At 37.7% G+C, this 23,707-nt stretch overlaps 1 protein-coding gene across 2 annotated transcripts; it reads left to right on the top strand.

The window, feature by feature from the left end:
* Positions 1–1,270: 1,270 nt before the first annotated feature.
* On the top strand, positions 1,271–22,960 carry LOC6644566 (homeobox protein vnd). Of its 2 annotated transcripts, none has more exons than XM_015177941.3 (3): positions 1,271–1,488; positions 18,413–19,197; positions 21,762–22,960. In XM_015177941.3, the coding sequence occupies exons 1-3, from the start codon at positions 1,370–1,372 to the stop codon at positions 22,676–22,678; spliced, it is 1,821 nt and encodes a 606-aa protein (XP_015033427.1). In that variant the 5' UTR covers positions 1,271–1,369; the 3' UTR covers positions 22,679–22,960. The 2 variants fall into 2 exon arrangements, with proteins under 2 accessions (XP_015033427.1, XP_046867518.1); XM_047011562.1 differs by lacking the exon at positions 1,271–1,488 and adding an exon at positions 16,054–16,953.
* Positions 22,961–23,707: the final 747 nt, after the last annotated feature.

The raw sequence follows: 23,707 nt of genomic DNA, 5'->3' as shown, positions 1-23,707 counted from the left end.
GAAGGAGATCAAGTCAAAAACTAAACAAAGTTTGCCCGGACCTCTGGTTACTGGTTAGTAGGATAATCGCTATAATCGGCATCCAGTGTGTATAATCTCCAGATCTATAATATATTTTTCATATTGCCCACTGTGCTGGCCAAATCGGGTGTAGAACAGAGAAATAAAGAAAAGTGTACAAGAACAAATATGAGCGAAAACCTCCGATTTGGTATGAACGAGAATAAAACGTTGTGGGTATCTCTGAAATTGTTATTGTTGTTGTTGTTGTTGTTGTTCCCCTTCTCTGTCTCCTCTGGCCATGTCCGTGCTCCGTTTTGTGTTGTTGTATGTGAATATTTGTTGGTATATACACATGCATATCTGTATATTCATGCCCGGGCGATATCTGGCAGCGTTCACTCAGTCTAATATGTGTATATGTATATGTACATACATGTACACATGGACAACATTATCGATATGTGTACTTTATTTATATTTGTTTAACTCAGTTTTTTTTTTTTTTTTACCCCTCTACCTAGTATAGTTGTTGCTTTTGCCTTCTTTTTTGTTTAATACCTATTTGACTTTAATAAGTGATTGTTGTAGCATTTAAAGTGTCGAACGTTGCGCCACTCCAGACCAGACCCGATCCGAGGTGTGAGTGTGTGTGTGTGTGTGTGCTAGTGTGGATCATCGTTGTCGGCATGTGCCTCCGCATCAGGGTTCCATACCCCAAACGATGATGTCCCAGTGCCCGAACGTCAGTGTCACTTTGAACAACACATCGAAAAAATTGCAGACCCTCGAGTGAACTTTTTTTGGTTTTTCTTTTTTGTTTTTTTTTTTTTTTTTGGTTTTATTGCTTCTACCATACAAACTACTATCGATTCAAAGCAATTTATTTGGATTCTTTGTGGATTTAGTTTATTTTTTTTCGTGATTTTTCGTTTGGGGTCTGCATTTTGTGAAAGCGCGCGCGCTTTTCCTTAGAAGAAAACTTTATTAAAACCTTCTACAAAAATTGTTGAAAAAAATATTGTCAAAAAGTCGGCGAAAATGTAGTGCCAATAAAAATGGATTTCAAATAAGTTACACAAATAAATTGAAATAACAACAAATTATAAAGTGATCAGGTGCATTAAAAAACGATCGGTTCACATTCATTCAATGCGTTTGGCTTAAAAAACAATTTATGTGCTTCTAACAAACAACAACACAACAACAACAACTAATACACACACATATACATATATATATATGTCAATATTTTGCTCGTGATTTTGATTTTCATACTCATATATTTTTCGGTGGCAACTCACTTAATCCTTGTTCCCCGCGGCAACATAGTTGGCATAACACGCCAACTTCGCTTTATTGTTTAATTATGAGCAATTATAATCCGAATTGTGGTTACTTTGAGGATTGCAGCTATTACACGAATAATGTATACCAACAGGATTATTGCATGCCACCGGATTACGAATACAACAAGCATGTCTATGAGTAAGTACAAAAAAGAGACCCAAAATATAATTAGATATCATAGTTTATATCGGTGGTAAGTAGTTGATTAATCAGTTGTAAATGCCGTCGGCATTTCAACTTTATGAACTTCTTGGACATCTTTCTAACTGAAAGATCATTGAGATTATGAGATTTGCAGGATTGTTATAGGCAAATGTGGAAGCATTTTTACGGATTTGAAAGACTTGTCTTTGCCTTTGTCAGTCATTAGGTTGAAGAAGCAAAATAGTTAATCTTCCATCACCTATATCAATCTATATATATATATATATATATATTTACTATTTGATAAGACAACTGGCAAAACAAAATTCAAAATGTGAATCTAGGATAAGAACATAAAAGAGAAACCTATTTCAATCTTCCTCATAGATTCACCTGACACACTCACACACACTGAACTGAACTGTCAAAATATTTCTTGGAAACAGCTAAGACCAATTAAAAACAATTTGATTTAAAATCAGCTAAGAAAATAATGAACCAAAAAAATATGAGAAAAAAAAAAACCAAGTTGTTGGTTGAGTTCAAAGAGAGAATTGCGGCTATTACCCCAGAGGTATTAGCATTTAATGGCATAACAATAATTGCGAATTTATGTGACAATAGAGAAAAAAGATCAAGATCGAGCATATATGTATATATCACATATATACCATTCGGTCTTAAGCCCCCATGATTTTCGCAACAATGCGCACCTAAGCCAATGTTACGGCATTGTGTGATCGTACCAAGTGAATGGAAACCTAAACGAATCTCTGGTCAGGACCAACTAAACGGTTGGGTTCATGTGGCATGTGTGATAAGTCCAGGCGAAAAAGGTGTCACACAGTCATTCAGTCAGTCAGACAGAGAGAGAGCGAGAGGGAGAGAGAGAGAGAGAGAGAGAGGGACTGAAAGGGAGTGCACTCAACAATGCGCATTATTTCCACTTTGTCACCTTTTCGGTTTGCTGCCCCTGTCGGGGTTTTTTTGCTTTCTGAGGACAAAACCAAAACACATGTTTAGAGGGAAATCGTTTGGAAAATCACACAACATGTACACACACACACACACTCGCACTCACACACACTCGCTTAGCCTTTGCAAAACTGTGAAGTTTAACACCAAGAGAAAAAAAATGTTGTACTTTAATTGGGTTTGCCCATAATCGTTGCATCGAACCCTCGGCTAATCTCGGATAATTCTGTTTGGCAAATAAAAACCAATTCTATTATTGTATTTGTATTATATGTATTTTATGTCATGTTATTCTCTCTCATATTCTGGTTTCCTTGGCTATTATATTTCATTGATGCGCTTTCACATGTTTTTCACCTACTCCGGATCTTAGGGAATTCCCCTAACCGCAACAGCAGGTCTTCCTTTCCTTTCATTATTTTGATCAGTATTTGTGTTTCTTTAATTAAAATTAAGGCCAGCAAAAACATATTCTTACACTTCAGTTGATGTTTTGGGGCATGAAAAATGCTAGAAGCAAATAAAACCAAACAAACTTTACCCATTCCTTTCATTCATTCATTGCACACACTTGAGGAGGGAAAAAAACACCACGACAAATACGACAAGCAGAACGACAACAACTTGAAGGACATAAAAGGACACGCCATACACTTGTCTAACCGCCCTGAAATATGAAGTTCGAAAATATAATTTTACTTCATTTTTTTATTAATAAAGAAAAAACAAAGACCCAAAATCAAGTCATAACAATAATAGAAAAAAAAGAGCCAAAAAAAGAAACAACTCAAACTCAAAAAATCCACTACTAAACGCAATTCGAAAACGCAACCAGTCAAGTTGAACGTACTCCAAAAGAAACAATACAAAAACTCCAAATAATATACATATATATATATACATATATATATATATATTTATATTGTGGTATAGCAAAAAAAAAAATATGCCTGGGAATGTGTGCACATGTCGTCGTCATTGCCATCATTCTTGTCTGTGAGGTTACTGGATGAGCCCAAAAATCAGGAAGTAAACACAGGGCCAGCCCCATCTACTTGTTTTCAATACATATACACACACACACACACACACACTGAAACACACTATACAGTCTTGGATGGAATAATAGAAACGCATTGCATTTTCATTGTAAAAAAAGCCTTTTACTCTTTAAGACCATGAATTTCTCTAAAGGTTTTGCATATTTTTTGTGTAAGAAGTTCCTTTATTGAAAGGACTTTATACTCTAGAAGCTCTTTTCTATGGCTGGTGTATAAAGTCCTTGTACAGAAGTGCGTACTCAAGTCCATCTGGACTTATCGAGATGTACTATAGTGTAATTCGAGTACTAGCAATATTGAAGTCATACAAAGGGCGCATTTAAAGATCCTGAGATCGACTAGTGGGGCTCCGAGGTATATACGGAAGGATTACATTCAAAAAGGCATAAAATCTGATATAGGCAATCAGCAACTAAAGTATTCTACGAAACTGACAACATGCATTCCAAGGATTTTAACTAAGGACTAGACCAAGAATAAGTATAAATATCTCAAACTTCTTATTGGCTCTAAGTTATAAGAATATTAAACAAATATACATATTAAAATTACATTTGTCAGTCGCAAAAGACATGACCATATTGCAGAGTTGTCCTTTTAGTAGCACGTACTACATATAAAAGCCATTAGTTTACTAAAAATGGATTTTATTTTTAAACGTAATTTATTTTGTTAGTTTGTAAGCTAGCAAAGATCCATAGGCTGACCAAGCAGTCTCTCCTTTTAACTACTGGCATAAAAATATCACATCCTTTATTGTTTTAAGTCCTTACTGCAATCTTCCTGTTTTAAAGCACTTCGGTATAAATAAAATGTTCGAATTACTGGGCCAATTAAGTAAATAAGGAATTTCCTTAAAAAGTTCCTCACCTTGCAATAATATTCCTCTAAAAGATATGAAAGCCCCCAGTAAAATTGATTGATTTATGATTAATTGATTATTTGATTGCTCTTTTCAACGTCAGAGAAATTATACGAATTACCCGTTCCATTAAGTCATGGAATGCAATTTAAAATACGCCGTAGAAAAAGATATGAAACCCAATTAAAAAAGGAATTTATGAATTGAATCAACGGATGAATTTGTTTCAAGTTAAGAATGCCATGGATTACTTTTTGGTTAAATAGTTTGTTTGATTTACAAGTTATCGGCAAGAATATAGCAAAAGTTGGAGAAAAGTTTCTCATATGTGCTAAGGAGAGAGTAGCAGGGTTATCAAGTGTGTATGCAGTTTCACTTCAAACGAGCTACACAACCCTGGCAATAACACTAAGAAAACACGAAGCGAAAACTCGTAAACACTTGCCCTGGCAAAAGCCCAAGATGTCTGGCTCTATCTCTCTCTCTATCTTTCTCTCTCTCTCTCTCTCTCTCTCTCTCTCTCTCTCTCTCTCTCTTGTTCTGCATGTCAGCGCAAATTGTCAGTAAAGAAAAGGAAAAGTTCCAGTCAGAAATCAGAAATTGATACATTTCACAATTTTTTTTGCCCGTTTTTTCTGTACTTTTTTTTTATGTCGCGTGAGACGCGTGACTTGGTGAAATTTAATGCCAGTTTGTCAGCCAGTTTCTTTTTTTGTTGTTTTCGATTGTTTTCTTCTTTGCCATCGCATGCATATTTGTTTCATGCGAATGTGAAAATAACACAATGAAATTTACATCTGCCCAAGCTGCCAAATTGATGACCCTATAATGAAGCATGTGATTGGCTGAAGTGTCACGGACAGAGGAAAGGATATAGAATCGAATTGGTGTCTAAGGAGTGTCGTGTCAGTGCCTTTGCCTTTACCCTTTACGCCCTCCACACACTCATTCACAATATGGGAAAATCAAGTGAACCCAAAACAACTCGAAAAATAAATCTTAGATATTAAGTAGAACATGTCTCAGACAATCAAAATTCTATCTATAGATAAAAATTAACTTAGAAAAAGTGTTGTCCAATGAAAAACTAAATGTATAAAGAGAATTCCGATAGTCCTATGCATAGTCCTTAAGAATCAAATCAATAATTTATTCCTTGTTTGAATATATCAATAGATTTTTATCACATTTAATGAAGGATAGAACGTTCAATGGACTCCAGCTTAGAAATTAACTAAAACTTTGCAAATCAAATAGATTTTCAAAACCTTAACTCAGATAATATTCAATTAATTGTGTTAGACAATACCACAAGATCCAACCCTAAAACACAAAACGAATGCCCAAAACTGTGCAAAAATGTGAAAAAACAAGAAAGAAAAAGGTGTCATTTAAAGGAAGAGAAGGCAGCACACTGAGCCATTCAATGAGAGAACACAAAAACCATTGCAAGTCGGCAATTGCTAAGGACATTTGAAACAAATTGCAAATGAATCCTAGCCCAAAAGCATCAAGCTGTGAAGGAAGTAGAATTCAATATTGTTAGTTGGTGTGGGGGGGGGGAATAGAAATAGGAATAGGAAGTGTGTCTTGTCTATAACAGAGGAAGTTGACCAAGTGACCAAGCAGCTAGCATATACAGAAAGAGAAAAAAAGAGAGAGAGAGAGAGAAAAAGAGAAAGAGAGAGAGGGACAAAATATACACAGTGGGACACAGAGCACAGTGTAGAAAACCCATTTGTCAAGTTTCTCGGCTCTTTTGGGTTTATGGCCCACTCACAATCAGATCCTCACAGCCGGCAACATCTATTCATGCTCGCTCTCTCTCTTTCTCTCTCTCAGCCAAAGTTGTTATTTTATTTTTATTAATCAATGAGATGTGTGTGTGTGTGTTTGTGTGTGTCTTTCTCTTTCGCTCTCTCGTTTGAAGTGCAGCAACATCCGCTTCTGCTCCATGTCATTGTCTTTCTCGATTTGAGAGCCATGAAATGGCATTAGATTGTTAGCCCGAAAGGGATGCAATTCAAATAATAAAAAAAGTAACAAGAAGGACAACAGCAACAATAACAACAACAACAACAATATGCTATCAAAAGTAGGAAGTAATTTATCTAAATTTTGGTAAGCCAAAAACCCATTCAGTCCTAAAGGAACGCAACAAATTGCTTTGCATTTGAGAAAATGTTTGAATTTAAATTCGACTGTGATTGTCATCTTATTAATGATAATGATGTGCGATGAAGAACAGGGAAAGGGGAAGGCTATAAGCCGATTTAAAGCGCAAATCAAGGAAGTGAAACAGGAAAATGCTTTTCGCTTGATTTTTACATCATTTCTTCTATCTCTCTTTCTCTCCTAAGAATCTTTCTCTGATCAACAAAGGAAAAAAAAATTTATTCATTACAAAAAATTTCAAATTTTTGTTATCATTTAATGTTTTAAGTAGTTCGAACTTAATAATCTGGAAGCGTTTATGCGTTTTAACCTAATGAAATAATCAAAAACTCACATGGCCAGTAAGTGAGAGTAAGACAGAAGATATCAAAATACAACCGAATTCATTTCCACTGTCAGAATATTCTATGTAAATGAAAATTTCAAAAGAAATCCAAGCCAAATATTAATTCATTTACCTAAGAAATTGCCTATAATGAATTGATATCCATTAATTGTAAGATGAATCAAAAGAATCTATAACCAGGAGTCTTATATATCCTTACCTTCAGCTGGCATCCAGCTGTATTTACACAATTTCTCCAACAATAAGAGAAGAAGTTCTGATTTTAAAATTTATTATTTCATTTCGACTTCAAGTTGAATAATGCCAACAATAACACCAGCCACGCCCTCCTAAAAAGAATAAAGAGACCAATTTTGCCAAATGGCCGACAAAAATTCACAAGAATTCCATATCATCAAAAGCAAATTGCGACAAATGATACAAAGATCACGCCAAAAAAGAAAAAACACAGAAAAATGAGGGCCAAATAGTGACCCAGCTTGTTAAACACAACCGAAAGATCAATCAAAACGAAAAGGAGAGAAGGGTACGGGCACGAGCAAAGGTAAATGGGGAACTTCCGTGCCCGTAGTGAGAGATATTATGTACTTCATTCCTTTATGTCACTGCATCTTTTTTTTTTTTTGGGTAAATCACTTCCGCGCAACGAATTTGGGAACCCAAAAAAATTGTCATGGCCGTCACAAGGCACAGCACACGAAAGACGAGGGGAGCGGAGGGAGAGAGAGAGAGAGAGAGAGAGAGAGAGGGAGAGGGTTTTCGAAAATGAAATTTTTTTGAAAAGAAAGGAAAACCGGAAGGTAAATTAAAATGGATGACAATGGAATGAGCAAGAGGATGAGGATGAGGATGAGCGCGGGGCTGCTTATAAACGAGCATTGAATGAATGGCGTTTCGATATATCTGTGTGTGTGTGTGTGTGTGTGTGTGTGTGCAGCATCTCTCTTTATCTCTCTCTCTCTCTCTCTCTCTCTCTCTCTCTCTATCTTTCCCTCTCTGTCACTCACACACTCATCTATTGACAAAGCAAACACCTTTTGACCAAAAACACAAAATTGTTCGGTATTCGGTTTTCAATGTTCGGTGTGTGATTTTTTACGCTCATTGCCAAACGAAGCGTTTAATTGGGGTTGTTAGTGTTAGTAATATTGGGTTGTCGGTGTTGCCGCCGAAGAAGCATTTAACCGACCGACCGCCCCTAACATGATAAATATGTATGTACCTACATATACATATACATATGTATGTGTATGTGTGTGTGTATGTAGCTCGATTTTCCTTTACCCATTTTGCCCATTTATCCCATTCCGCTGACATTCAACATATTTTATTGCATTTGGTAATAGAAATGAAATTGCCTCGAGTTTCATTGTTGTTAATTGTTCTGGTGCACGACGCTTCTTTCCCGTTGATATCTGGGGCTGTATACATGAATGATATATACGTATATATGTTTGTAGGCCTACTACACATATTGTCACACTTCAGAGTTTTAAGCCTGGCAGATTGTAGCAGCCAGCTGCTCGTCTATGTTGAAGAGTTGCCACTTTAAGGATTCGAGGAGGGAGGTGGGGAACGATGGTGGTGGTGGTGGGGTGGTTGAGAAGCCAATTAGAGATTAAAACATGTTAAAAAGGGCAAATAATCAACTGAAGCATTGAGCACCATTGAGACCCCAAAAAAAAAAATGAATGATTTTGAAGTGTTCACTCAAGTCTCTAAGAAAACAGATTTGGCTAAACATTTTAACTGAACTTCAAAATAGGTCAATCACATGAATTAATTATAAATCTTTATGAATGAAATAAGGAAGTGTATCTGTTTATAATGCAAATATTTAGATTTAACATTCCAGGGACATTTTATGTTTATATTTCATATATTAAATCATAATCACACACTTATAGATCGTATTACAATTTCAGGCAGATGTTTGTTATACCGAAGAGGAGACGTTGCTCTATATGTACATACATATATTCTTGATCAGCATGAGAAGCTGAGTCTATATAGCCATTGTCGATCTGTCCTTATCTTTACTTTCTCAATTAAAATTCAATTAGATTTAAGATTTTTATTGCCTAATTGAAATAAAGTTTGACAATTTATCGGATCAGACCAGTATAAAATATAGCTGCCATATAAACCATTGAAAAAAATACCTCAGTAAAGTTATACAAAAAACTAATTAAAGTGACAAATTTTGCATAATAAGGTAAAAATCTTAAAGATATTAGCAAAACTAATTATTGAAATTTTGTGGAAGGAATTAACTATATTAAAATAAAAGTATATGAACTTCAGCGCAGCCAAATTAAGCTTCTTTCTTGTTTTGAAATGAATTTTAATACTGTTTTTTTTTTTTTTTGTATTTATTTAAGAGCTTCCTAAACTTATATCAAAGACACATAAGTGATCGCTTATATTAGCAAAACTTTCTTCCTGTTGTGAAAACCATTCGAAATTTGATCTTTAAGTCATAGGCAAAACTACTGCCAAGTATTTTGGAAGTCTAAGAAGAAGGGTAGCAAGATATACAGTGGTCAGCAAGTTAGCCCCCTTTTTTTTCTAACTTTGAATTTGATTAATTAATTTATGTCGGATTTTCATAAAACATGTATAATTTGACGAAATATTCTATTTACTTGCATACGTTAATCAAGAAATCAGAGGGCCGGGGCTAACTTCGACCGCTTCAAAGTTTGTATACCCTTGCAACTTTTTTGGTAACTCTTTCCTTACCTATAGCCATCAAAATGGAAAAACGTTTTTTCTAAAAAGGCTAAAGTTTGCGAAAGAACGGCCTACAATCTTATGTTAGCATAGGAAAGATATTGATCAAAGTTACTGTTTTCCACCGATCGTTCCTATGGGAGCTATATGATATAGTCACCCGATCTTTATCAAATTTGGCGTAGTAGTTAATTAACTCTCCAATATTAAATTTCACAAAATAATGAAGTTATTGAGAAAAGTCACTGTTCGTGACTTTGCAGTTTGTATGGGAGCTATATGATATAGTGGTCCGATCCGGCTGAATCTGAGATATACAACCCCTGTAGTATATACAAGCCTACATGCAAAATTTCAGATTTTGCGTTGATCCAGACGGACGGACGGACGGACATGGCTATTTGAACTCGTCTCGTCATGCTGATCAAGAATATATATACTTTATATGGTCGGAGATGCTTCCTTCTATGCGTTGCACACTTCTGACCAAAATTAATATTTCCTTTTTGCAAGGGTATAAAAAGTACTTTAGGTTTAATTTGTATCGTAAAACGGCGTCAAACCAAAGAACCTCAGAATTACATACAAAAACCCAAAATTTTCATTGGCCCCAAAACAGATACTGGGGCTACTGGGGGTAGTTTATCTTAGATTACCAAGATCTACAACTTCTTCAAAGAATACACATGTCTAACTATAATATTAAAGATTTTGGAAAAACCGGGCTAAAGTATTGACCAGAATTTGGGGGGCGCTTTTCGTTCAAACGCGCCTGTAAAAAAAACTTCGAAAGCTGACATAACAATTAATTATCATCATCTATAACCAATAACCAACAAATAACTGAACAAAATTCTTCATTAAATTTCTTAGGAGCCGAGAAAATCAAATTCAAAGTTAAAATAAATAAAGGGGCTAACCTGCTGACCACCACTGTAAATCATTTGTATTTTATTTGTATTTTAGTCGCTTAAAAGATAATCTTTAATATGTTTAGATCGATTTTGGATGTCTTTTAGTTTAAGCGACTTTTCCTGATCTTAAATGTTAGGTTTTCGGAAGATAATACATTGGATTGTACTTTATGCTAACTATGTGAGCTTCTTTGTTTAAGATAGTTTTTCTTACTATCTAAATACATGTTTAGAGGGTTTTAAATTGTTAATTTTGGACTGGATTGTATGAAAAAAAATCAATTTATTGTCTTTTTACTCAATTAACAAAAACTTTTAAGAGCATTTGAAGTGCCAATCAGAGACTTTAATCTTATTCTGATCACTTTTTAAATAGCTCATAGAAAGGATTTCAATGCAAAAAAATAAACAAAACCGTTTTTTTTTTGCATTTGCCAACATATTTAACCCTAAATAGCAAAAAATAAAAAAAAAAACAACCAGTGGACAAGCAAATAAACAAACAAATAACAACAACAACAATAACAAACGAAATACAATCAAACCAAACTGTTTAAAGTAGTTTTGAAGTGCTTAGAGAAAGAGATGGAGAGCAGAAAAAAAAAAATAAAATAAAAATAAATAAATATGAAAATAAAGAAGGAGCAAAACACAAAAAAAAAGAAAGAAAGAAACATAATAATAAAACGAGTTTTTGTGCGAGAAACGAATTGAATTTGTATGTAATTTGAATGCCACAAGAAGAGATAATACCTACTATATATGTTTGTTGTTGTTGTTGTTGTTGTTGTTATTGTTGCTACTTAAACTTCCTGCGGAAGCTAAACGTATAACAACAACAACAGCAGCAACACAACAGCCACAGGAACACTAACAATTTGAGACGCAGGACCAAGCAGCGACAGAGCAGTTGACGCTGAAAGCCTTTTTACTTGCAACATCATCATTAAGGCGCATAACAATGGCTATCACACACACACACACATGGACATAGAGGCAGATGCAGACAGACAGCACATGAAATGGGCGTGAGCTAAAAACGGATACAAAATTTCCCTTTTTGCGCCCTCTTCTTGTTATCCTTTGTAATATAGCCATAACAACAGCAACAAAAATTTCCCAAACATGCGCGCAAGTGCTCTCTCTCGGCCATCTAGCCATCTCGCTTGCACAGCTCACTCGATTGGTCTAACGGTCAAAACAGTTGTGACGCGCCCACTTTTAGAAGAGCAGCGCAAAGCGGAGCACCGATGGCAGCGGCGGCGTCGTCGTCGTCGTCGCCGTCGTCATTGTTGCCTACTTCTTGTTCTTCCTCCTCTTGAATACTGCATCAACGCCGACGGCAATACACGTAATTTCCCCTAGGTATAGTGAGACTATGTGTGTGTGTGTGCGCGCAAGTGTGTGTGAGAGTGAGTGTAGATGTGCGTGTTGTAATCCGACATGGAGTACCAGCACCATCCACAATTGGAGTGTTAGGTGCGGGAGTAGGAGAAGTAGTAGTAGTAGAAGGAGAATGAGGAGGCGGAGGAGTGGGTTATATAAAGAGTCTCTTTGTTACATACTATATGCATACATACGTATGTATGTATGTACATTCCATTTGATGTAACTAAATGTACTGGTATGCACATATCTATACATACGAGGTGTGATGAACAAGAAACTCCTACAATCTTATTTGAAACTAATTTAGAATTAAAAACATACATACTTATTAAGGATATTGTGATTGCAAATATTTACATCATTTATTGATGAAATATTCAATATTCATACAAACTATAGACGGAAACATCAAGATTAAAGATCACTATCTTGAGTCAGTTAAGTATTTCATAATCATTAAACAGAAATAAAGTTTTCTTTAACAATTCATAATAAAAGTTTCAATCAATATACAAACAAATATAAAGAAACTAACTTTTTTTGAATATCCTTAGCAGTTCGGTTTTCCAAATATGGTTTTGTTTCATAAGATTTTGCTATATTTTGAGAAATCGTTCTTTAGGCCAACTTCAATTGGACTTTTCTATATTTCTACTGTGATAGAAATCGCAAACATTAGACTAACATTATAATAACCTCGACAAGGGTATAAAAATTGTATGTACAGACTCAGTTTAACCACTCTTACTGGGCATATTTGGTTTATGAATTTAGAATCAGAATTAAAAGTTAACTTATTTGATTGGATATTTGAATTTAAAAGGAAGATAGCTAGTAACTAATCAAGGCGTAGCCAAGATTCGAATTAGAGGGCGGCGTTTTAACTCATTTCTTAATACATTCATATCTTTCAATCAATTAAATTAAATGAAACAAACACAAAAATTTGTTTGACCAAGTAAAATTTCTTAGCCAAACTCTGATTATCTATCCGACTCGGAGTTTTGGGCGAGAAATTTACCTTTTTTCACCCTCCGTAGATCCGCTACTGATAATACTATAATATTAAAGCAAAGGTGCATTTAACTTCGTCTTAAAATCTGCAGCTCTACGTATTTTGCTTAAGCTAGGAACATAATTTGTTCTTTTCCGCTTTCTTTATCCAGTATCAAGGATATAGCAGATACTCATTTCAAATAATAATAATTCAATTTAAAGAGGTTCTTCTAAGCTTTTCTTCCTGCACTAAAACTATAATATCCACTAACTTAATCATGAATTTACAAACTATATTCCAAACCCAAAATACTTGTATAGTATGATCTCTTTACTTGTAATACTTTTATTAGTACTCACAAAAACCTGAATAAACGAATGAATGAGATGACAATAAGTTTACATAACTTCCTTTTGCTATTATATCTTAATATATATAAATCTTGTGTCACAATGTCTGTCTTCAATGGACTCCTAAACCACTTAACCGATTATAATAAAATTCGCACACCATGTGCAGTTTGATCTTACTTGAGAGATAGGATAGTTTAAATCTCAAATTATAGACGCAATTTTAATTTTTCAAAAGCGGGCACAGCGAAGCGTGGCAGGGTTTCTAGTAAGTATTATAAATATTTGTAGATTTTAAAATAAAAGTCATCCATAAATCTATTAAAAAGATCTAGGAAATAAAGCCCATATAGATTCTACTTTAACCTCTGACGATAGATTGTGATACACTTTTGTGATAGATATAGTGTAGTTACTTTTATTGATTGACATCTATGTTCTATATAAGCCTCAACTGAAAATGATAAAAAGGGTATAGTCTAAGAAGTCAAAATGAATAAGAACATTTTGTTAGAACATCACAACTAATGCCCTAAAATACATTCTAAGACTGTTGCCAAAGAAACCCTCCTTGGATATAATTATTAATCACACCACGTATGTGCATGTGTGTGTGTGTGTGTGCGCGCTCTCCTACCTATATGTATTTCGTGCAGCATATTAGATGGCGTCCTGGCACGCCATGTGTCTGCCATGTTACAATATATATATACATATATATGTTTTTCTTTTTTTTTCAATTGCTTCAACTTTTCTCTTATTCCCTCTAGAAATCTCCTTTATTCCAATGCTTTAAGTTAGCTAATGGCTGTGTTGATTATGTATTTTTCTATATATGCCAGTTTTTCTTGTTCGCCTTCAAAAAGGGGAGACAAAGTGCTTAGCTTTTCCGTTTATGCCTCCTGGGTGTGTCCTCATATATGGGGCCAGGATATATGTTTGTATATACACATGAACATTTTAAGTATATATATATACTACTCATGTGTGTGTGTGTGTGTGTGTAAGTTATGGCATGTTAAGGATCTGTTGGTAATCATGGGTTTGCTTGTGAAATCGAAATTCAAATGGTGCTTGACAAGTCACGACATAAAAAACCAAAAACATTCAGTTGACCTCTTTAATATTATATGCAACAAAAACAAAAATCCTTTTCTAAGAAATCTATAACTTCAATAGGATTTCATACATAGAAATGATCTTCTTTATTGGAAGTCAAAACCGACAAAAAAGAGATTTGGTTTTTGTAAATTCTCTCTTCAAAGGGTTTTTAAAAAAATTCTTTTCGCTAAGTTTGCTTACTTGAGAGTATATCAAATGAGGATATAAATTTTACCTAATTATATTTATCGATGATACAATTTTTCCCTGCTTAAGTCTAAGATTTCTTCTAAGGATGCTAAATCTCACTCAGTGGATTAAAAATCAACTTCAATTGAGAGAACTTAAGGAAAATTTTGGAATATATTTCGTTCATCCAAAAGCTTATGTTGCCTAAATTAAAAAAAGTACAAATTTATGAACTCAATCGTTTAATACGATAAGATCGAACATACAACTAACTAACATATAGCTACTTGGCTAGGGATCCGCCTTTTTGGCTATATTTTTGTTGGTTTTCCTTTTCTGTTATTTGAAGAGATGATAATGATAAATACAATATAATGACGCAGCAATTGTTGACAACATCAAGTGTAAGGAGTGGAAGAGGAGCATGGATAAAAAAGAAAACAACCAGAAGAAGATGATGATGAGGAATAACCAAAAAAAAAAAAAAAGGGACTTGTCTGACTGGCTGGCGACTAGAGCGACCTATCTACCTACTCGAGCGGTACAATGGCCATCACACACACACACACACACACACACACTTAAGTGCCCACTCGTCTCGACAACTGGATGAGTGAGAACGAGATGGCTATAGGATGGGCTTGGGCTTGGGCCTCTCTATATATGTGTGTGTGTGTATGTTTGCGCTTTCCTTGTCTAACAACAAGGATATCTTGTACTCTGAATGGTGGTGGTTTTGTTGTTGCTGGTGGTTGAATGGGCCACTCACAGTGTTGCTCGTGCTTCGTGTTGCTTGTGTGTAGTCTAGTGTATCCTTGTTGAAAAGGACATGAGAAGCCACTTAGTGGAAAATGCGGCGAAACAACAGCCAGAGAGTCTCTCCACTCATCTCTGCTCTGTCTGTTCGTATGTGTGTGTGTGTGTGTGTGTGTGAGTATATACACCCAATAGTGAAGAGATGCCTCTCATATACCAAAAGACACCCTATACATTCACATATATCCCTATATAGTGTGTGTGTGTGTGTGCAGCGTAACGTTTTTGGTACTTTTCTGCCGTTGGCTGGTTGGACTCGTGTCGAGTTCTTGATGTCTCGTTAGTTGTTGATGACACTTCAGTTTGGAATGTTTAGAGTGCGGCTCGAAAAACATAACAAAACGTTGCACCAAGCCTCGAAACATTAAACTTTTTCACACCAAAAACAAAAAAATAATACAAAATTAAAACGGACACAGAAAACTAACGCAACGCAAAATCATTTGTGCAACTCGCGATAATCCATTTCATTTCGCCTCCAATTATGGTGCCAAGTTTTTGACCAAGAATCAAATTTTTCACCCAAAACCCAAGAATAGAAACGAAAATTCCTTAAAAAACAAAGAGATAACACACACTAAAAAAAGGATATAAAAGTGTTTAAAATATTTAGATTTAACAATTTTTTTTTTGTCGCCTCCTCACCGAGTGTGAGAGTGTGTGTGTGTGCGTGTGTAAGATAAACGGCCGCAAAGTGGCGGAAAAACGTAAAAATCATTCATCGTCGTCGCCGTCGTCGTCCTCGTCGTCGACCTCGTCGACCAGGTCGTCCTCGTCACCTGCCCCACCAGCCACGCAGAGACGCAAATCCAACGAAGGATCGGCGGAGCGAGAGACGGAGACCACAGCTCTTTCCCAGAAACAGCAACCGCCATCATCCATTCGCATAATGACCAGCTCAGCGATTTTGGAGCGTACCCCGACTAAGCGGCCAAATACCACGGCCACAGGGGAGCAGGGCAGCAGGGAGCGAGAACGGGAACGGGACCGGGAGCTGAGTAGTGGGCATAGCAGTGGATTGGGTAGTGCTGGCAGTCTACCCGCCTCGCCGCAGAGTGCGGTAACAGTTAGTCCTGCCACGCCTACAACGCCCACAACACCAAAAAGGCCATTACGCACATCAACGCCCTCATCGACACTAGAAAGTGGAAGCGAACGAGAGCGAGAACGTGAAAGGGAACGAGAACGGGAACGGGAACGGGAACGGGAGCAAGATCGTGAACGGGAACGAGAACGTGATCGTGATCGTGAACGGGAAATCCGTCCAATTAAATTGATAAGCACAGCCAGCACAACAGTACCGACAACAACAACTCCCTGCGGCACATTATCGGCCACAGAGCAATTGCGTATACCGACAGGAGCCGCTGCATTCAGTGGATTTCCCGGATTGCATAGCATGAGCAGTCTAATGGTGCCATCATCGGCTGCCGTTGCGGCAGCTGCAGCCGCCCCCTTCCTGCCCTGGTCACCCATTTTATTGCCGCCATGGAGTCATGCCCTATTGCCGGCCGCCTTTTATCCAGCAGCTTTGCGAAATGCTTTGCCCGGGTAAGACTGCAAAACAAATGTGGATAACTTGATTTTAAACTAGTCCCTAGTCAATAAATCAAAATAAGAGACTGAATCGATGTTAGGTTATTTTTCCATTCAAACTGATATCACGATCAGGAAGATCGCTATAAAGGAGAGGAAGGAGTAAATCATCATTTGAAGTTCAGAAGTTTCGCAATCCCTCAACTGCTTCTCTCTCTTTCTCTAACTCTCAAGCCCTCTTTGATCTCTCACACCCATGGAACACCTTGGATCATGTTAATAGAGACTTTGAACAGTTTAACTAATCCCTGAGTCACCTGAGATCATCAGCTGGGCAATCCAATCAAAAAAGAACTTGCCCTAAAAGTAAATTAACTAAATCCAACCCACGTAATTCCCCTCTGCCCTGAGAGAGATCAAGACAAGCAAATGAAAAATCGACAAATTTCTGTTGTGTTCATTCCTTTTTTCTTTCCTTCTACTTTTTTTTTTGTTGTTGTCTTCTACCACTTGTTAGTTATGTTTGGTTGGCCTGCAAAAATGAGGCTTAGAAATTCCCACTAGGTGAGTGAGATGATGGTGAGGCGATGGTGCTCGATGTGTGTTGGTGATAGGGAAACCCCACACGCGGTTCAACATGTGTGCAACAGACGACGGCGACGATGACGACGAGGACGATGAGGACGTTGAGGACAACTGTCGAACTGTCGAAGATGACGCATTTGGCATTTCGCGGCGTCACACTGTCTGTCTGTGCGCTCTGTAGGGCAATTGGGAATTCCGTTTAGACCTGGCGGGGAATGCCCTGGTCTGGTCGTGGTCTTGGTCCTGGGTCCTGGGTCCGTGGGAATTTCGCATGCACATTTGGGAAAATTTGTGTGTGTGCGGAAAAACCGGAAGAAGACAAAAAGCGAAACTTGCGCCAAGCAAATAGCCAACACATGGCCGTCCAACCTGTGTGTGTGTGTGTGTGTCTGTTGAGGCGTGCTGAGTCTAACAGGTAGCAGGTACACACACACACAAGATCGTCGAGATCAGCCATGGTCCTGAGCGGATTTCATGTGTGTGTGTGTGTGTGTGTGTGTGTGCGTGTTTTAATTGTTGATGGCATTAGTGGAAAATCAAATTTGCATTAGAGCAAAAACTAAACTAGCTAAGCCTTGGAAAACGAACCCAAGGAAAGAAGCGAAGACTAGGTGTCAATAATCCCATGATTTGTCAGCACTTAATCGAAGTTAATCAAAGGCCCTGAGGCCCGAGGACGAATATTTTGCTGAAAGTCACCGACCCAAACGACCCAAAGATCAGCAGGTAGACACACACACACAGTTTCTCTATCTCTTGGAACAGGTAGAAATGAACTCATTCATGATTTTTAACCGGATGTAGTTAGCAGAAAATGACAATTCACTGACTTCCTTTCACATGATTTAATTCATTGTATCTTATTTTCCTTACTATTTGTTATTTACAGTCTGTTTGATGCCAAGGTCCCATCATCGCAACGCTCGGGTTTTCACATATCGGATATACTCAATTTGGATGGCTCGGAACTGAAAAATGCCGCAGCAGCCGCTGCAGCCGCCGCCCATCATCATCACCATCAGAGTCAGCAACAACATAGCACCGAACTGAGCTCGGCGGAGGCCACCAATGGCCATGGGCATGGACATGGCCATTCCACAGTGCCCCCCACGGCCAATCTCTCGCCCACGACCAATGCCACAAGCCTGACAGCTGCCAGCGTTGAGAGCACGGAACATGGAGCGACTCCCGCCTCGGCTGCAGCTGCAGCTGCTGCCACAGCATCCTCACATGGTGGTCCAGAGGGTCATCATGGTCCTGCCACAGAACATCACACTCCAATCCTTCAGCATCAACATCAGCAGCAGCAGCAACAGCATCAACACCAGCAACAGCAGCAGCACCAGCAACATCAGCACCAACAGCAATCACATCATCCACATCCCCTGACGCATCATCATCAACAGCAAGCCCCATTGACTCCCTTAACCCTATCCCATCATCATGCCGGCACCGATGCTGGACATGCTGCCCATGCGGCATCAGCGCAGGCCGCTGCCCAGCTGCTGGCCAGCCATAATGCAGCGGCCGCTGCTGCTGTGGCCGCTGGACAATATTTGCCCAAGAATTTCGGCGGCAGCTTCACCGATGAGATGTCCTCGTATCATCACATGGCACAGACAATGCTATCTCACACGGGACGCAGTGCGTGGATCAAAGAGAATGAGCTATATGGTGAGTTTAAGTCTTTCAAGTCAAATCCTTAAACCTTAAATTTTTAATTTGGCTGAAATATGGAGTTTGGTAAAGGATTCCAAAAAAGGATATAATTTGGATAGCTCTCTTTTTATTGTCTTGTTTCCGATTTGCTCTATGTTTCTTTAGAATAGAAACACTTTCTATAAATTGCGCTCAATGAAAAACGTTTAAGCCCTGCAATGAATATATATCAATGTCTCCATTATTCTCCTTTTCAAGATCGAAAACTAATGAAGCCTATTTTGTCTATTGTCCTCAAAATATTCGCAGTGAAGAAATTATATTTGAAAAATAGTGTTTTGCATATAATAAGCCACAACAAGAAGAGTCCTTTTAAGAGTCCTTGTTATGATTTATCCACTCTAAAAATATATGAATATCTCTTTCCCATTTCATACTGTTACAACTGTGTGAAAATTTTCCAAGTGAGACACTTTGAAATATTATGGCGTAGTTTTTCCTAGTTGGCTTCAAATAAATAATGAAAAATTTCATTCATTTTGATTGTAAATGTGAGGGCATTGAATTGACTTATCATTGACTTTAATGCATATGAAGAGCTTTTCGCCACGATCTGGTCTAAGAGAGAGGACTGAGAGGAGAGGAGGGCGTTTAAGGGCGACGATTATTAAAATTGCCTCCACCTCGTGATGAGGTGAGGCAGCTGTGTTTGCATGTCGACAACATTGCATTTTGTATCAACTGGACTAACCCTTGATGGACTATGACCAATATACCACGCCCCATTTGGCATACTGACAAACAAAAACATTTTCTCTCCATCCATTCATGCATTCATCCATCCATCCATCCATCCATCCATCCATCCTTGCGTACTGTTAAACTTCAGTCAGTCAAGTCAATGTCGTTTCAGGTGCTTCAGAACTCAAAGTGGTAGCCTCTCAAACCACCACGATTGGCATTGGATCGGGCAATGGGTAGTTCACCCTTTCCAACGCGTTGTTAGTTGTCGAGACCCCGAAACATAATCTTGACTAATAGTTTGTATGCGCTTCACACTTGAGGATTAATTTTGTTATTTTATTTTTTTGTTGTTTTGTTTTTTTTTTATTTTTTGTCGATTCTTTTTCGTATTATTTAACGTCTGGGATATCCCCCTATTGTCTATTGTTTTGTTGCGAGGCAAACTGTTTTTCAGTCATTCCTTTCATATAGCCTCGAAATTTATGGCACGCACTTCCGTTTTGTCCTGTTTTTTTTTTCTGTCTCCCTCCCTCCCTCTCTCTCACGCTCTCACTCTGTGTCTCTTCTTCCTTTTTTTCGCTACAAATTATAATTGCTTGGTCTTTTTTTTTTTGGGAAATTTCACAGCTGTAAGTTAAGGACTCGCGTTATTTTTTTATTTTGTTAGGCTCTCTTTTTTTCTTCTTTTTTTTTTTTTGATTATATTAAGTTATTAATTTGTTGAGTTGTCATGGTGAAGGTGCTTTAGATGGCATGGGGGCTAATGGGCCATCAAAAAAAAACTTCTTCGATTTGTTACTTAGTCAAGCTTAAGGCTTAGATGGCATTCACATTTGCAATAGTTTTGTTTTCTTTTTTTCTGTATTCTGTATTCTTTTGGGGGTCTTTTTGCATCTCTTGCGGTTTGCAGATATTCAATTCGTACACGCCCCTGTTTAATAAATCAAAAGTGGGCGTTATAGATACCGGAAGAGAGTTCGGAAGGCGGAAGAGTCAGGACCAAAAACCAAAATGTGTGTGTGTTCACTGAGGTTTGCCTTTTGTCCTTGTGCCCTTTTATTGTTTTTTTCACACACACACATAGAAAATATGCCGATATATAGACAAAGTATAGGTATTTTTGTGTATCCTATCCATAGACAAGAAAATGCATTTTCATTAGCATGCCGAAGGTCATTCAGTCAGTCAGTCAGAGAGTTTTCTATAGCTCTGCAGGAGCTCATACAAACAGACAGACAGATAGACAGACAATCCAGCCACCAGGTAGTCTAGTCCCTGATGATGCCTTGTCGCCTAATTGACGTTATTAGCAATGAAGGTTGCCCCGATCGTAGCAAGGGGTGGGGTTTTTTTTCTATTTGTCCTGGTAGGGGTTGTTTTGCTTTCCCCCCCATCCCAACGATAACAATTCCAGCTTGGCATCTGGTTGCCGCCTCAGCATCGGTTAATGGTGATCAACCACAGGACTAATCCAATTGTATTGTCAAACGCCTTGTTGGCGTTTCGCCCCGTTTTTACCTATGTATGAGTATTTTTCTGTTTGCCCAACTGACTTTTCAGTTTCTAGTTTACATTTTTCCGCCATCTCATGCCTTGCCCTTGTCAAATTTTATATTTGCCTTGTATAGAGGGGTGTGTGCATTAATTTTTCACAATGTAAGCGACGCAAAAAAAGGATCGCCAGAAAATTGAATGAGATTTCCCTTGATCCCCAAAAAGTAGGCAATAGAAAATGTTACAAAACTTAAATGATTGAAAGGCTTGGCACAATTTAGTTTTAATCGCAGTCTAATGGATTATTTAATTAATTTTCATTCTTATTTTTTGATTTGCAGGCACACAACAGCCGGCTAGTCCGGATAGCACTTCGCCAGTTACCTCGGAAGTATCCTATACATATATTGGATCCAATTGCCAAACTTCACCCGCTTTATCGGGCGATTATAAGAGCTACAGTCGTTCAGCCGATAGTGATGCATTATCGGTGGGCGATGCTTTGCATACGATGCATGGCGCCAATTCTGGAGCTCCGACGGCGGCGCATGCCCTGCACAACAACAACAACAATAATACCAATAACAATAATAATAATAATAGCTTGAAAAACGATGCCATCAGTCACGACGATAGCCTCAATGAGGATGGCATTGAGGAGGACATCGACGATGTCGACGATGGCGATGGCAGTGGAGCAGCAAATGGAAGCGATGGCATCCCAAATAAAAAACGCAAACGACGTGTCCTCTTCACCAAGGCCCAGACATACGAGTTGGAGCGTCGTTTCCGCCAGCAACGCTATCTGAGTGCCCCAGAGCGTGAGCATTTGGCCAGTCTGATACGCCTAACGCCGACCCAGGTGAAAATCTGGTTCCAAAATCATCGCTACAAGACAAAGCGTGCCCAGAACGAGAAGGGCTACGAAAGTCATCCGGGACTATTGCATGGACATGCCACACATCCGCATCATCCGTCGGCCTTGCCATCGCCGCGACGTGTAGCCGTCCCCGTCCTTGTTCGCAATGGTAAACCCTGCCTGGGCGGCGGTGCTGATCCTGGCAGTAAATTGGCACAGGATTGTGTTAACTCAGCCACAGCGGCCATGCAGAATGCAGCCGCCCATCATCTGGTGGCCCTCAATGGAGCTGCAGCCTATCAACATGTGGCAGCCGCAGCAGCCGCCGGCCTTCATGCCCATGCCCATGCCCACGCCCATCCCCATGCGCATGCCCAAAGAGCAGCCTGGTGGCCCTAATATTGTTAGGTTCTCCAGGAGCAGCAGCAGCAAGTAGCAGCTAACTGGAAACTCGAATAATTGTTTGGTTTGAGTTTCAATCTTTTCATGTGTTTTTTTTTTCGTTTTCGTTTTCGTTTTCTTTGTTCTTCTTTGAACAATTTCCCAACTTGGTGCAATATCCAAACTCAAGACCAACTTAGACCAGTCCCCCAAAAGCTACTACAACACATTGCTAAGCTCCTCCTCCTTAACAAAACAAACAAACAAATACAAAACAAAAAGAAAGAAAAGAAAAGCCAAAGCCTATAGTTCCAAAAAAAAAAAAACAACAACAATTTATTACATGTACATACAAACAAGCTCCCCTTAACCAATTTCCCCCCACCCAATGAAGATGTAACTCCCATGTTAACAACAACCAAACATAACCTAACACACAGACACATACACAAAAGAAGATATCATAAGTGTAATAGGAAACTTTTCTAGATTTTATCATCAGTCGCTTATCGGAGTTGTTTCAAACCAAACAGATATTTCGGTATAAAGAAAAGTTTTGGTAGGTCCATCATTTCCCTCTTCCTTCCCACACACACAGACACGCCCACACAAACACCACACACACAGACACAAACAAGTTGATAATGCTTATAAAAAACTAGACTGTAGATATAGTGTTCTTTTTTTTTTTGTCTCCTTTAATTATAATCAGATCCTTCTTGTACATAGAAAACTCTTCCTTAACAAAATGCAAAAAACTAAAAAAAAATCAAGCAAAAATAAACAACCACAAAAAAAACTTTAAAAGAAACATTAAACATTAGGTAAAAACAATATAAAAAAATAATAATCTGTATATTTTATTAAAAATTTAACTAGTGTTCATTAACAAAAAAAAAAACATCTTTTAACATGCAATTCTCTTTTTTTTGTGTTTTTTTTTTATATAATTAGAAAAGAATTTATTTTTTTTATATATATATACATACATATATAAATATAACCTAACCACATACATACATATATGTGTATATACATATACAAAAA

Source organism: Drosophila willistoni (assembly GCF_018902025.1).
Source record: "Drosophila willistoni isolate 14030-0811.24 chromosome XL unlocalized genomic scaffold, UCI_dwil_1.1 Seg142, whole genome shotgun sequence".
NCBI classification, from domain to species: Eukaryota; Metazoa; Arthropoda; class Insecta; order Diptera; family Drosophilidae; genus Drosophila; species Drosophila willistoni.
Note: the sequence above shows the minus strand (reverse complement) of the source record. Positions and strands in the feature narration are given on the sequence as shown.

Bases quoted from the DNA above. Each gene is read 5' to 3' on its own strand.
- LOC6644566 (XM_047011562.1), top strand. From the start codon at position 16,292: ATGACCAGCTCAGCGATTTTGGAGCGTACCCCGACTAAGCGGCCAAAT. The intron at 16,954-18,412 runs GTAAGACTGCAA...TGTTATTTACAG, and splicing joins TTGCGAAATGCTTTGCCCGG to TCTGTTTGATGCCAAGGTCC. The intron at 19,198-21,761 runs GTGAGTTTAAGT...TTTGATTTGCAG, and splicing joins CAAAGAGAATGAGCTATATG to GCACACAACAGCCGGCTAGT.